The sequence below is a fragment of the Cyanistes caeruleus genome, chromosome 6, assembly GCF_971803275.1.
Source record: "Cyanistes caeruleus chromosome 6, bCyaCae1.hap1.1, whole genome shotgun sequence".
Classification (NCBI taxonomy): Eukaryota; Metazoa; Chordata; class Aves; order Passeriformes; family Paridae; genus Cyanistes; species Cyanistes caeruleus.
In genome coordinates, this window is record NC_141706.1 from 53,036,118 (window position 1) to 53,052,308 (window position 16,191).

At 37.8% G+C, this 16,191-nt stretch overlaps 1 protein-coding gene across 1 annotated transcript in view; it reads left to right on the top strand.

Moving 5' to 3' along the window:
* The window catches only part of SLC24A4 (solute carrier family 24 member 4), an 82,865-nt gene that overhangs the window by 62,333 nt on the left and 4,341 nt on the right, over nt 1-16,191 (top strand). The window contains exons 11-14 of the mRNA XM_086893074.1: nt 2,545-2,714; nt 3,845-3,989; nt 13,282-13,448; nt 14,896-15,010. Coding sequence (XP_086749200.1) covers nt 2,545-2,714; nt 3,845-3,989; nt 13,282-13,448; nt 14,896-15,010 — 597 coding nt within the window. The remainder of the gene's footprint in view (nt 1-2,544; nt 2,715-3,844; nt 3,990-13,281; nt 13,449-14,895; nt 15,011-16,191) is intronic.

The window sequence follows — 16,191 nt, forward strand, 5'->3', positions numbered from 1 at the left end:
CAATATAAAATATTTTCATCACTCAAGTTTGAGAAAGAAAAAAGACAGATTTCACCATAAGAAAAATTTCATTTCGAGGGTGAGTTCTGCAAACACAGGTAAAGGCAAAATAGATGTAGTTTGTGAATACTACTCCAATTTTCAAAGTACAAATTTGTGTTACCCTTGACTTTTATTATGTTGACCCAAATTTCCACCAGGTGGCATGGTTTGACCCCTGCCTGAAACCAGAAATTCTGGACAAAAGTGAATTTCTGAGGGACCAGGTTTCAGAGCTAAAGACATCAAGAAGCTTTCTGTTGATTTTGACAGGGCTGTTGGTGATGAGCCTTTGGTGGTAAGCAGAAGGATTGTTGGAAAGAAAAGCTTTTCTCAGATTTTTTTTTTAAAGAATTATCACAGATTAGAAGTGCAAAACTATTCTCTCCTCTTCACATTTCTTAAAACAACTTTTAGGTGGAGTCCATACTATATGGGGTAAGATACGTATTTTTACAGGCACAGGGAGTCAAACTGAAAATCATGAAAATAATGAGTAATGTGCTGCAGTAAGTCAGAATAGCTGCAATTACTTAGATGTTTTTTTAGCATGAGGTATTCTACATCAGCACTGAGTTTTTAATTATGGTACTTTAATCAAAGCTGAGTGTTTGCTCACTGTCTTCCTAGGGCTCTAAGAAACAGATTCAGAGTAACTTCAGTGCTTCCACGTTTTTCATGTCACTGTAAGATGAAGCATTTTGGTTAATTCTTTGGAGGAGCTCACGTGGGAGCAGTTAATCTGATATGACTGTTAATATCTGGTCTTTTTGCCTTACCAGCATTGTTGTCAAACATTTCTTTCACTTCAACTGAAGCAAATGTTATGTTTATGTGGTTGACTCCTATTCAGTGAGGACTGATTCCTGGGAAACCTGTCTGGCTGAGTATTACTTCACAGAAACGCTGCTGCACTCCAAGGGTCACTGGAGTGGATGTGCTCCTTATTTGCATCATCAGCCACAGTATTCAGAGAGGTTAATTTGGTTTAGGTGCTGGGATGGAGGAGGATAATTGCTCCTTTACATTTAGCAAATGTAAAATTACTAGTACTTCTATTCTGTACTAGAGATGTTAAGCTGCAAGCAAGAGTGCAGAGTGTTTTATTTGAGTAGACCACATTCTTTGTGAAACCAGAGATCTTATATTTATGACACTGCAGGTGACCCCATGTACTCACTGAACCCATTTTAGTGAAACAGGGCAAGACACTCAGATGCTGAAGGGTAAAAGTTACAGATGTCTACTGGTGATTTACAGGATTGCTGGTTTTTCCTGTTGAATCATTATGGAGGATGTATTTCTTCAACTGCAAATATGCTAGAAGATGCTTGAGACAGCAAAGCCTTTATTGCATGATGTGACTTGGATGCATGCATGGATCCAGTCTTCCCGAAAAACAAAAATATTTCAACACTGTATCAATGTGAAAGAGTAACAATATAGGCTTCTGTGTGTTTAGAACAGGTCCTTTTTAATTCCATTGTTTGAGTTGAATATTTTCTTAGATTTCCCTTGCTTCCTGACTGGAACCATGCACTAATTATCTTTCACTTCTACCTCCTAAATTCTCCTCCTCTTCCTAATGTAAGTAACAATGCAAAAGGGGAGGGAGAGGGGGAGGCCAAGCTAAGCAAAGCAGAAAATGAGCAGCAAATAATTTGTTTTTCTGTATCTATTATTATATGTAGCAATTAATATTTATTATAGTCATGTATGTATTTTCTGCCCTGCTTTCTAACACCACATGGGTATGTCTCCTGTCTGCTGAGCCTTGCTCTGCTTGCTATGTGTAGTCTGTAGCATTTGTGAGAATATTGGTTTGTCGGTGAGCTTCTGAAGTCCTTGCCTCTACTTGTGTTGATTCCAAATAAAATTTCGTCTCTACGGGTTCTTAACATGGTAGAACTTTGTTAACTTTGTAATCTTACACTTGGTACGGGTTCCTTTATATTAGCAAAGGCTTATTTATAGCATAGATTTGTTCTTGACAATTGTTTTTCATCATTTCAAATCTTTTCATGTGAGAGATACTGGAAATATTATGTGAAGGTAAAGTGAAGATTTCCAGAAGGAGTGAGCACAACATTAGGACCTTCTGGATGTGCAGCACCTTGATCCAGTGGAATAGCTTTAGAGGTTTCAGGAGTGCTGTCTACACTACGGCAGTGCAAGCACTTCTAGAGAAGGGGTACAAAACTCTAGTGGGACATAAGCAAAGAAAACTGGTACTACATCATGAGCAGCTGGGGAAAAACTGCTCCCACTAACCTGACAGTGGCTTGGTGGCTACCTTAGTAGAGTGAAATCTCTTTCCAGCATGTGATCTAAACAAAGCACACAACTGATGAGGAGATTCACCAGGCTGCATAAATATTAAAGGAAAGTAACTCATAAATTCAGATTAATATTTCCCCCACCTGAGCCTGATGAGACCTGACTCTGGAGGATGGGACACATGGTAAGGTCAATTACACTGCTAACTCTGTCCATTGTGATCATTAGTGAAGGGGATACAGCAGTATGGCAAAAACAGTGTTGTGATGGTGGATGAGATCATCTGCTCCAGTCCTCCCAAGTACCGGTTCCCTGAAGCTGGATTACGGATTATGATTACGAATAAATTCGGACCACGCACCAGAATGCGGATGGCAAGCCGACTCATCATTAACGAGGTATGTTCATTAGGAAAACAGAGAATGACCATGAGGCAGAGGGGTTACCAAAGAGCTGTGCTCATCGTGATTCTGGAATTCAGATTCTGCCATGTTCCTGCATTGGGATAGAGCTGTGTCTTTCTCAAGCAGGTATATGAGAACAGATTTGAAGATTGATTCCCAACTGATGATGCTGCCTGTTTTAATGGGAGGGCTGTCAAAAAGGAGGGACTACCTTATCTCCCTAACAGAAGATGTTTATTTCAGTGTGTGTATGTGCATATGTGCACATTTAGATTTTATTTATAGCAGAAGAACTGGTTTTGATTATTACAAAAGTGGTCAGGTTAAAAAAAGGGATAATTGACAAGGCAACCAAAATGCTTAAAAACTGCTCTTGTATTATTAACACTTCAGGATCAGGAGAATTCTCTTTAGTATTCACTGTAGTCCTCAAAAATGGCCCCAAACATTTTCATGAGGGGAATTTGCCCTGGACTGTTTGAGTTATCTCTTGATACTGTTGTGTTGGAGAGCAGCAGTCTTGATACTGTATTGTGTTGGATGGCAGCAGTTCTTATACATGTCTGCAGGGCCAATTATGAGCTTCATGTACTTGGACAAGGGCAGCAGGGATTAGTCTTGCTTTTGAAATTAAAAATAGAAGTTCAAATTTACCTCAATGAATGGAGTTAAGGAGGGAGAAGAGTTGGATCTGAGAAGGAGAGCTTGTGGATAATGAGTCATTCATAAGCCAACTCTAATTGTGCAGAGATGTCTTCAGTGTTACCATTTGATTAAGGTGCTATTGCTGGTTTGAGTGAGAGCTCTTGAATGAGAAGTGCTTTAGAATAACTACATTGGTTAAAACATGGTGTTAAACATGGTGTGGAACAACAGATATTACAACATTCTCCCTCATGGCTTGAAGATTCCTGCCAGTAATTCTGAAGTGGGCGGTTAATCTTGTGAATCCTGATGAGGACTGGTAGGCCACTGCCAGTCAATATGTTTGTTGTTGACTGGAAGGAAAGCTTTGAGGAGAAATTCAATGGCTTGTGTGACTGGGGCTGGACAGAGAGCAAAACTCGGATTTTGCAAAGTAAATACTTTCTGAACTGTGGGAGTTTTGTGTTTTGACCCCGCAGCGTCAGCGGCTAATCCAGTCTGCCAATGGCTCAAGCAAAGCACTTCAGAACAGGAGACAGGAGAATATCGAAAATGGAAACATCCCTGTGGGAAACCAAGTGGAGGAAAACGAACAGGACAGTCTAACTCCATTTTCAGTGCCAGGTAAGGCTTACTTTCTAGGTGTTTATAGTACTGGAAAAGAAGATAATTTAAATGCCAATCACTGGGTTGTGAGAAGGACAACATAAGTGGGGAGAGAGGAGAAAAGGGATTGGTTTGACTGTCTGAAGGATGGATTTGCTGACAGTAAAACTGGGCTGGAGGTTGGGTGGCTAAAACCAGATCTTAGGAAAGTGTTTTCCAGTCATCATGGACAGCCATGGTAGAAGTGCTGATTTGCCAGAGGTGAAAGGAAAGCAGGAAAGGGGAGCTTATATTGAAAAATGTCAGAATGACCTGGTGAGCACCGCGCTGTGAGTGATTTTGAAGTCAACAGTTAAAAATGACTTGCTGGAAATTGCTAGGCCAGATGCACCTTGGTGTATAAATATATAATCAATTGTTTTAGTGACTGTAGCAGGGGAGGCTTCTTGGATGAAAAGCAAAAAAAATATTTAAGGAGAGAAATAGTGTTTAAAATTGTTAGACTAGCTGTACGCAATAGCATTCACCTTCCAAAATGATTTTGAAATTCTTTAGTGTAAGGGGCTATGTATAACCAACCTCTTGTGCTGGTGTCCTTAGCACATTGCAGGTTGACTCTTGCCCAAATGCTTTGGAGATTAGATAGCAAAGATTAGATCAGCCCTCACAGACATGTAGTCTGTCACATAATTACTGTTTAACATAAGTATTGCTTGGCATGGATAAATACCACATGCAGTGAAAAAGAAGGGTTTTCCACGTTATATCTAATTTCTTAGTGATCCCATTGCTTCAGATGCAGTCATTGTAGAAGAGATGTTTGTGATTGAACAAACACTGAAGTATACTATGTGAAGACTAGATGATACTGTATATTTTCCTATGTTACTGTGCTCCCACAGGAGCTTTTTGCAGTCAGCATTTACTGATTGGAGTGAAGAATGGAAGCAAACTAATTGACTGAAATAGGCCCATTAGGTGGGCTTCTGTTCATTCATGAGATAGTGAAAAAAATATTTTTACTGTATGGTGAACTAACAGGATCCAAGTCAGCAATATGCTTGTGCACATGAGTGCGTTAATGATAAGAGGAGTAATAGTAATAAAAACAACAGAAATTAATAAACAACTTCTAAAAAGGAAAAATGTCTCCCCAAACCATCTAAGCATCATCAAATCCTAGAATCATTAAGGTTGGGAAAAACCTCTGGTATTTGTGTGAGTGCAGCCGTGACCCCAGTGCTGCCACGTGCCCGCTAAAGCGCATTACCGAGCACCAACCCTGCGCTGCTTTGGAGCTGCCAGAGACAGAGATCCCACTGCTGCCTCGAGCACTCTGCCCAGCACCAGTGCCACCCTTAGATGTGTTGGCAAGGAGGACTTTTAAACTGAGATGGTTTTTGGATACGAGTTTTGATTGGGGTAGTGCAATCATGCATTTCTTCTTACATTCCAGGCAGCTTTTTTATGAATAAAACATAGATAAATTTCAGATTAGATCTTCCTAAGTGTGTGACATTCATAATAGACAAAAGGCTTTGAACTAAAGTGGGAGTTATTAGTTATGTCACTGGTCTTCTTTAAATGCATTTTTTCTGCACTTTTGAGAAAGTCTTTAAAGGTAAAGTGAGGTTTAACAGGCCAGAGTGGAACCACTGGTGATTCAGTTCATACTGAATGGAGCAAAAGTTCAACATGAGCTCAAGAGAGTTGTGTAGAAGGGAGTAAGTGATAGTATAAAATCCTCATCATTATCTTCGTGTATTGTCATTCCTGTTGTCTGGAGTTGATTATCCATTGGTTGGATTCTCATTGCTCAACTCATATATTCTGACTGAGAATTATTTCATTATGCTTCCAAAAGCACCATTTTAATAAGTTAGGTGAAAATGTGAGAACCCAGCATCATGTTTTGTTGTTGTTTCAGTACTGTAGCACAATCAGTAGCCTAAAAAAATCCTGACATTTAAAACTGGCTTCAGGGAAAAGGTAGTTTGCAGAGAGTTTCCAAGAATCCCCTCTGGTTTTCTTTGATATGTTTTCAGTCCAGGAATAAGGCACATACATTTTCTAAAGATCAGAAGTTCATGTATTTTTTCAGTGCTGTAAATTGTTCTATGAAGTATAGGCTTTCAGTTTTCAATGCCACTTTCCAATTCAACTGGTTGTGGCGTCCTAGGTAAAAAATCCACTCTTGTATTTTAGGAGCTGCAACTGCAATGGCTGTGGGTTGGCTCAATCCCTTTTTTTGTGCTGCTTTGTAGTCACATTATTTAGCCTAATTTGGGATTTGATTTTCTTTCTTCAAATTGCATATTTTAGATATTTTTGCAAGAACAAGTTGATTTTTTCTGAAACAGAAGTAAGTGAAGTATAAAATTTCATCTCTGAGTGATTCACAGTTATTATTTGTCATCTCAAAATGCGTCTTTTGCATTTTTTTCTTTTTTTATCCTCTGTCAACAGGAGTGCTCAGCAATAAGTGTAGGGCTTTAGCAAGCAGAAATAGTGAATATAGTTGTTACATGAAAAGAGTCTCAAACTGTTTCAGCATATATCCCCTTTGTCAAACATCCAGAGATACTCACTCCCCAGTGTGGGTGTGGTTCAGGCTCATCCTGAAAAAGGAGAAAACATACAGTTTTTATGGAAACTGCATGTGATATCGTTCAAACAGCCTTTGCCTTTGGCTTCTGTGTGGGAAAAACACATTTTCTTTAAAAGAGGAATTTCTTTCTTGACCTAACCTTTAGACTATGATGATTATCTCCCGAGAGAAAGGCACATTTGAAACTACAGTTTGATTACTCCACAGTTGTTTGAAAACAGGTCTTAAACTTTAAAAAAACATCCAGAATAAAATAGGACAAAACTGGGCAGGCATATGTTGACAACAAAATGGTGTGTTAAAGCCCTTGCATAGCTCAGTGGTCTTTTAGAGCCCAGACTCAGAAAAGCACTTCAGTGCAGCTCTTAATGGATGCTTAAATCCCATTGTCACATGTGCAGCACCCTTTAAAATACTCTGTGATCTCAGCTCCTGATCATTTCACAGGAATGAAGAACTACTTCTCTTACAGAATTGGAGCACGGATGCTTTATATAAAGTCATGATGGTGTTAGCTAAAACAGGAATAATAATTCCTAGAGCTAAAATGAGATGGCAATAAAGGAGATTACAATCCTATCCATTTTTGTTAGGATCCAAAATACAAAGATAACATTTAGGATAGAAGCAAAAAAAAAAATTAACATGAACAACATTTAAAATGTTTTTGCTTGGTCAAAGCAAACGTTTATCTCAATATTGTGACTCCAGCCATGATATTATGAAGAAGCCTGTGGAAGAATGTAACAGGATGAGTTATTGTTCAGCAGTTTCACCTCAAGGAACTTCCTGGACTGGAAAATGTAAAATTAATTAATGTTAATGTCTAATTGTTATTGAATCTTTGCGAACATTTAACACAACATCCTTTGGGAAGGAGATTCATGATTCTGTGAAGAACCTTTTACTCACTTGGAACCTGCCTCCTACTCGCTTCACTTCATATCTTCCATTATTGGAAACATGGTGGACAAACCCAGAGTACCTCACTTGAACACTCAGGATGATGGAGCTCTTACAAAACAAAGTTAAAACATAGGAAATAAACTAGGCCAAAATCCAGCCAAGTCTAACAAGATATGGGGAGTACCTCTCTTCAGTTATATCTTATTTTTGCTGAGTGTTGTCTTGTGTAAGTCTATTATAACTCTGAGAGTAAAGCTTGTTTCTGTGTACTGGAGCAAATTCTTTTTTGTAGACCAGTTTTTGCTGTAGCAAAACTGTGTGTTTCAGAGAAAATTATTGGCACGAATCCAAATATTCAAAGAGTGGTAGAGGCACAGGCTGAAAATAGAAATCTGAGTTGTTTTGGACAGATTCACGGTCTGGAATTTGGAACTTGTATTCTGGAAAATGAAACTTCCGAGAAGAGTATCAGTAAGTTGAAAAATAGTCTGTTTTGAATGAGGATGAGAAGTAAAACCTTGGTATTTTCCAAAGGGGAAAAAAAAAAGTTTCCAAAGGTCTGTTGCAGGAGAACTGCAATAAAAATATTTTAATATGTCTGGTGCCCACTTGGAAGGATGATAAAGTCTTGAGCCCTTTTGGATACTGTTTTACACACTGCATAGCCTTTTTCTTGTGTGCTTATGCAGAGAATCTCTTCCCTCCACAATTTATAGGGTAATATATATGAGCTGAAATCCATAAGAATTTTCCAAGAAGATGGAGGGTTAGCTGCTGTGTTAATTTTCCTAATGAAAAATTGAAAGCCATTTTCTAACAATTTTTTATATTGTTTTGCAACAGACATTTTTCTGTGGAAAATAATTCTGATGGAAAATTCACAATAGATCTAGTTTGTTGTATCTGTTTCAGTTGTTTCTATATTGAGTATGATGCGTGGGAGAAAAATTTGTATTTCTCTGTTGTGTTTTGGGTACTGCACATGACTAGAAATTAATTAAGTTTTCAGATTGTCTAGTTTACTTATATTGAAGTTTTCCAATCAGTCTGAGCTCTGATGAACATCATTTTCTAATAGAAATTTACTTGCTGTGTAGGTTATTACAAAGCTCCTAGTGTAGAGGCACATGTGTTACTTTAATACATTTTTGGGTTGAGAACTGAACTGATATTGATAATAATATGTGGGTGTAAATTAATCTTTATAAATACAAAGGTTAATTAGAACCAAGGGGACAGGTGTTTGGAAAATCATTTTTAATTGGAGAAAAAAACAAGTGGGTTTTTTTTGTTTGGTTGGTTGAGGTTTGTCCTTCCCAAATGAAAAATGATAGAGAGATTTAAAAAGATAAAAAAGGAATTTAAAAAAAATTAAAAATTAAGTGAAGCATGAAAAAAGTTTGCAACCATAATCTTTTTAGGCAAGTCTGGATATGCTGCATTTTCACTCTAAGTTTACCATCAACAAACCCTGGAAAAACAGCAATGGATAGTAAACTTCAGAAAGCCTTTCTCATTTCAATTAGAGAATACTTTTCCTAGTTTTCAAGTTACCTTACTTAAGTAAGAGATTTATATGGATTCACAAACAGCTCCTATGTGCCAATGTCTTTTAAGGGATATTATAATTTTTTCAGATCAGTTAGCTCTAGTCATTGCTTCTTTCACTTGGGAAGGTTTGGCATGTTCTGAAGTAACTAATGTATGGAGCTGAGATCTGTGCTTGGCTGACACGCCCTTAAGGGGAGAACTAAGTGGAAAAGCTATCAAATTTAACTAACTGCAGTAACTTAGATGTGATTCCTGATGGTGTAATTACAGACTCCATTCTATTCAAAATTGAAGTTTTTTCTCTGCAGCTTATTTACTAGGACATGTGGGCTGTGTGCCTTTGCCAATTCTGTTTCAGACTAGCTCTAGCTTGGTCCTGTGGACAAAATGCCCATTATTACTTGGAGCACTTTTAATTCTGTGCCTCTGGTACAGCTTTATACCAAGGGAATGTTATGGGTGTGATACAAGGCTGCTCTGCGTTGCAGGCTAAAATAAAGTGAATTGAAAGCACAAAGTGGGGTCAATCAGTACATTTACTTCAAGAGTACACTTCTGATCTAAAGGTGGACACAAATGTTGTTTCACACTTTTGTACTGAGCTCCTCTCAGCTATCTGAGTGTTGCAAATAGGCCTCTGTTTTTTCTGTAAGATATGCTTCCTTTAGCACCTTAAGGAAATACTTGTTTCTTCTCAGTGCTGTGATGTGTGTTGCTGTCTTTGTTCACCAGGACAATATCTGTATGTGTAAGTAATTATTGTGAGCATAATATCTGGAAAGACGACTAGTCCAGGAATGTATTGAAAATTAGCAGAGCTCTTTGTTGTAGGGCTGCCACTTCATTTTCAGAAACATTGTAATCAAGCTCTTTTGTAATGATACCTCTCTGAAATGCTTGGCATGCTTGGTTTCCAGATATCTGTGGAAACAGAAAAAATGGATGTATGAAGTAGTGAAAACAACTCCTTGCAGAAAACCCCTCATCATCTTGTTTTACAGCATTTTCCATTATAGCATTTTACAGCATGTAGACCAGTGTTGCTTTCTGTAATAAAGCAATATTCTTTCATTATTGTGGGGAGGGGGGGTGCAAAATGCACTTTCCTTGGTTGTGTGGGTTGATGCAGGAGCCTTTAAATGCAGGGCTCACAGGAGTGGGTGATACCACTGTTAAAACAACTGTGCTGGGGTCGTGTAATGGGACAGAACAGCTGTGTATTGCATAATGGCCTAATTGAGAATGATCATTTTCTTCCTTATAGATGTACTAGGGAGCTACTCAACAGCTGTAGAACAATTTGTCATAAGCTATAAGCATACTTCACTTCAACTTCTTAATCATTAAATCTTTTTAATTATTATTATTTTAGAGTGTGTGGTCAAAACCAAAACAACAGAACGACAAAATAAATACCTTAAAAAGAGCTGAAAAAAAATATTTTGCATCTTCAAGCTGCGCACTGATTGTGCATTCATCTAAGCCAGGTGAAATGAATAAAGTCATCAGTTTCCTGAGGAAATAAAATCTCACTTCTTTGAGGTTGCTGCTAAATGTACTTAAAGTCTTAAAAAACTGCCAAGTTACAGCATAAGAGCAGACTTCTTCAGCCCTGTGCACCACACAAGTTCCATGAATAGTAGGAGCTGAATAAAGGCCTGAGATATAACCAAGACCAGATATACTGAAGGCTTTATATAAAAGTTTACAAAAGCTAGAAAACCAAAATACAAAAGAGAAGCCAGTGCAGAATGTGTCAAGTAAGCTGCTTTGGCCATGGTGGTTCTGAACTATTGCAGGCGAACTGGAAATGGCCACTCAGCTTCTCTTGTTGACCCAGCAAACCCCAGAATTACACACTGCTGGTCCCCAAAGTCTCGAGCCTGGTTACCATGTAATGAATGCAAATGTCACTCCCACAAACCATCCAGCTAAGCAGTTTCAACTCAAGACATTGTGTGGGTAAAACATCACCACTAATAGAGGCAGGAATTTTAATCTGACACACATCCATTCAAACTCAGCAAAGATAATGGAAAGGCAAGTCCTCCCCCTCTAGTATTTAGGTTTTCCTGGAAATGAGCAAACATAGCTGTGCCAGTGGTAAGGCACTATGTGTTCTCAGTTAAGCATTTGTTTGAGTAATTCAGCATACTAAACAGGATCCCAGACAAGATGCATATTCCCCAGCAGAGGCTCTATTTGTTCTTAAGGCAATTCTATTTATTTGTGTTACTGAAAAGAGAAGTGGGACTGCCTGTGTGTAGCAGCACCAAAGTCAGTCAGATTATACCCACACAGATCAGGTCTGGATCCATCATTTTTTCAATCATCCACTGACCCTGCACTTGAATTAGGTGCTGAGGATATTACTGGCCTAGGCCATGCTTACTTGTTGGACTATGAGCCAAGCTTAGCAATGTGAGTACACAGAGTACAAATTAACTATTTGGGAGTCTTTGAGTAATCCACACTGAGACAAATTAAACAGGAGGGGGTGGAAATTACAATAGGATATTTTGTAGAATATTTACAGCCTTGTTAACAATTAAAGAAGAAAGTGAGCCAAGAAGTGTCATTTCCTGGATAGAACAGGTAAAAGATAACTGTTTTAAAAAACATCTGTGTAGAAGTATATGTAAGCTGAGAGAAAAAGATTTTTCCTGTAATATCTGTAATAGATCCTCAGTGACATGTGAAAGTCTAGAATTAGAAATGACCCTGTGATACTTCAGTAGTTTTATGTATTGGAAGTTCCACAGCCACAAGCTATAAATGGGAATAAAGAGTAAAGCTTAGTTTAAGAATTTATGATGAGTTGATGGCATTTCAAAATTCACAAGGAGATCTCAAGTTAGAAAGCTGTTTTATAACTCAAGCAAGAAGATTTAGTTCTAGAATATATACAAAAGCAAGTGCATAAAAGCTTACATTTGGACTCAACAAGTTAAATTAGCCTCATAAAATATAAATGTGTTATTAATTTTAAAATGTTAAATATTACATTGCATTGCATTCTGGTGCATATTGGTCCAGAGGACTGAGTTCAATCCAATTAAAATTAACAAAAATTCCTGTTAAACACATCTTAATTCCCGAAGTCATTGCTGAAAGAAAGCTATTGGTGAAATTGGTAGGAGCTGGTTAGTAACTGTTCCTTATAATGTGGCTAAATAACTTCACTGGAAGATGTACCTGATAATTTCCTTCAATATGAGCAGTGATTTTATTCAAAACAGGATATTTTAGTAGATCTCAAGCATAGCATTATGAGTTAGTGATGGAAACCCCTACTTAATTCTGGCAACATTCTAACATGATGTAAAGAGAGCCCAAGCCAAAATGGCCATGATGTTGGTTGTGATACTCTGACTCAGCCTGATAGACTAATTTGTCATCCTACTTGGAGAATGCCTCACAAACTGTATAAATAATACCCCATTTACTTATGGCCCAGTTAAAAAATAATTCTGTTGTATGTGTTGAGATTACATTTGCAAGAAATGTAAATTTTAAACAAATTACAAGGTGTCTACAAGTGTCTACCAGTGATGATAGTTCTTGGGTATTTCTCACCAGTTGATTTCGGAGAGCTGTACAAGGGAAGTCACTACCTTGTTTCCTTTCACAGAAGTTTTCTTTTACCATGTCAAGGTGGTGTTCTAAGCAGATAGACTTAACAAATCTAGATCCTCTAAGTATCAGTTTATTTAAACTTCTGCCCAAGTTAGAACAATGATGCATATGAAAAAAAATTGCCGTGGGTTACCAAGACTCATAGGTTGGGTCTTGTGCTTCTGTTTTCTGTTGCTGCACAGAATGTACAAGTTATTTTCACCACTTGGATTTTGGTATTTCTCTTAAGGCGAGCAGGTGTGGTTTTTTGTTTGGTTGGTTTTGTTGCTGTTTTTTTTTTTTTTTAATTCTGGATTAGTAGTAATACATTTGAAAGAGCAACAAACCTGACTTAATTTTGGTATTTATATTAGCCGTGATTTTAAATAATTTTAATTCTTCTGTCGACTTTCATAGATCTTGGCAGGCTTAATTGTAAGAAGATTCTGGATGAGCATGCAGAACTTGGCTGAAAGTGACAAGGCCAAGTATAGTTGAAAGGTACCCTGGAAACTGAGCTGATATGCACGATGTAAACATCCTTCTGGGATCATCTGCTCTGCTCAGAGAGGTGCAACTGGGCCTGGGATAGTGATGGGAAGGCTAAACTGTTTTTCCTTTGTCCTGCAGATGGAAAAATGAACAAAATTAAGTGGCTTTTGACATGGCCATTGATATTCGTGCTCTTTACCACAATTCCAAACTGCAGCAAACCACGCTGGGAGAAGTTCTTTATGCTGACCTTCATCTTGTCCACTCTCTGGATTGCCTTGTTCTCCTACTTCATGGTGTGGATGGTAAGTGTATGTAGCATGACTTCATAGTGAGTGAAATCTCAAAGTATGTAAAAATCTTCTGTGCATTTGTTAAAGAAAAGCATGTAATCGTAGTGCAGTCTCTTCAACTCATACAATAATAATTATAATTTTAGCTTTTTACTGCCTTTTTTTCTGCAGAAATAATTGGGCCTTTACTGTATAGGGCACAATACAGTACAGGAGGGTAGTGGAGAACATCTCTACTTTCCTCAAATGCCTGTCAGGTATTTGAAAACCCCTTTATGTTTCCTCCCATGAAAGATTGTGTTTTCTATATACTTTTTGCAACTTTCTATATAATTTTTACTTTGTAAAACAATCCTCTAAAATAGACTGTTAGAGGATTGTCTAACAGTCTGGTGTCTAAGAAATTAATTTCCCAGTCAAAGCCACACATTTGTATCTTATGTCCTTTGGAAGGTCATACTCTGTACCTTGGTTCCATATATAGACATTCTCTTCACAAGTGAGAGAGGTGCTCATTAAGGCTGCAGCCTGTACTACTTTAAGAGGCAGCTGGACCATAGTATGTTGTTATCTGTCTCAGCAAGAGAATCATGCTGACTTCTATTCCTGGGTCTCTGCTTGCCCCTGAAGATAAGGTTTGTCAGTGAGTTCCTAAAATACACCTTTTCTTTAGTGCAGGGTCCAATTTTCCTCATGTGATAGACTGGAAAACTATTTCAAGGAAACAACACATAACCTAGAAGACTTCCATCCTTAGCAGTCTCAGCAAGGAAACAGCTGTCTGTCCTGGTTCAGTCTTCTCGCTCTCACAAGCCTGTTTCCTTTTCAGCTGCCTTGATGTTTTTTCAGCCCTCTTTGGATGTTCCAGCTAAATACAGTTCCCTATCCTTTCTAAGAACTCTGCTTCAACCTTCAGTGATTGCCTAAGCTCTTTTCAAGCTGCATCTGGAATATCAGGGGACAATATAACCACACCTGCTCACTTCAGGATTATATGAGAAGTCATGCAAGAAACTAGTTCCTGCTTTATGTGTTAGGTTATAATAAGTTATTTATATCCCTGCCACTATATTGCAGTATAATATTGGTTGCAGTCCTTTTGAGAATAGAACCAGTGAGAATCCTGCCATTTGTGGAAACAAAAATAAAAAACCCAAACCCACGGATTGTATTGTATCTCCTTAAAACAGCAGTATGTCATGTTAGAGCAGCAAGAGGTGGAGATTTTGTTTGTCCATAGAATGTTGAATAATAAGACCCAAAGTCCTTCTCCTTTGCAGAGGGTTGATTTTAGGCTGGTTATTCCATAAGTATTTAATTTGCAGAAATGGATGAGTATTCTGAGTTTATTCATGTTAGAGTCCACACCAGAAATCAAAGTTAGGAGTATGCCACAACTGTATTGGAATGAGGAGACTTTCCAAACATGGTAAGTTAATGTACCTTCCTCCTTGTTCAGGTGACTGTGATTGGATACACCCTTGGGATACCAGATGTGATCATGGGCATTACTTTCCTGGCTGCAGGCACAAGCGTCCCAGACTGCATGGCCAGCTTAATAGTGGCAAGACAAGGTACTGTGTCTGCTGAGGGATAGCTGCAATCTTACATATGTGCTCTGTGATCTGCTTCCTCCATACACACAAATTGTCAGTGCAATTTTATAATTTTATTTTCATTTTTACTGTTTCAGTACCTCATTAAAAGCCAAAAAAGTTTGATAATTATTGTGAACCAAAAAATTATCTTTTGCTTATTTGGACAGGGCATTCCATAGGGTAACTCAACCTGAGATGCCTCATGCATGGTATGTATCAGTCAGGGTAAAAGGACAAAAGTCATAGGCAAAACTAGAATATCAGCTATTTAAAACTACATTGAAGAATGTATACTGACCAGAACTTCTCCAACTTGTACTGATTTCTAGAAGACCTCTCAAATCCAAGGAAGTGAAGTTGTTTGAGAGGATCTGGCAGAAGTGGTGTTGCTCTAGGCAGAGTTCTCATCCAAATGCAGACCTCTTTCCCACTGGAACATATGAATAGCTGCACTGGAAAGAGTTTTGGATTACTGACATCTACATCCTCCTCAGCTGTCCATTTGAAATTTTCAAAGGCTTTCTCTTTTATATTTAAATTATTTTTAAGTTTCTTTATGTTTCTTTTTTTTAATTTGTAGAACGTTGGTAGCAGCATCTCTTTCTGTTGTTAGAAAAACATTAGAGCTGACAGTGTGATCCTCTGTACAGTAGTAGAATAAGAAAAATACGTAATTTTATTCTTTTTCACTATTCCAATTCCCATAGCCTTTCTTTTTTTGTAAGATAATGATATCTCCAGCACACGTCATTGAGCAAACAACAAGGGCTTTGCAGTGATAAATAAAGTACTCAAAAGCTCCACCTCTGTAATTTGAGATGGGAGTAGTGCTGTTAAATGTTGCTTGCTTGAAAAGTGTTATATATTTAAAGTATATAATCTTCCATGTTGCTTTATTTGTTCTGTGCAAAATATTCTCACAAGAACAGTACAACAAATTATTCAGAATTATTATGGAACTACCTTCCTACTAAATTAATTTTGCACGTGTATTAATTAAAGTGAGCAGGTTTTTTCAAGAGCTAGGAAAATGTTACATTTTTAAATTAACAATCTGCTTCTTTAGATTAGTTCTTCTCTTGTACTAGACAAAAATACTGCAAAGGTTGTTTGCTCTGAAAGTTAAGGTAAGCACTAGATTAACAAAAAGGGGCCCA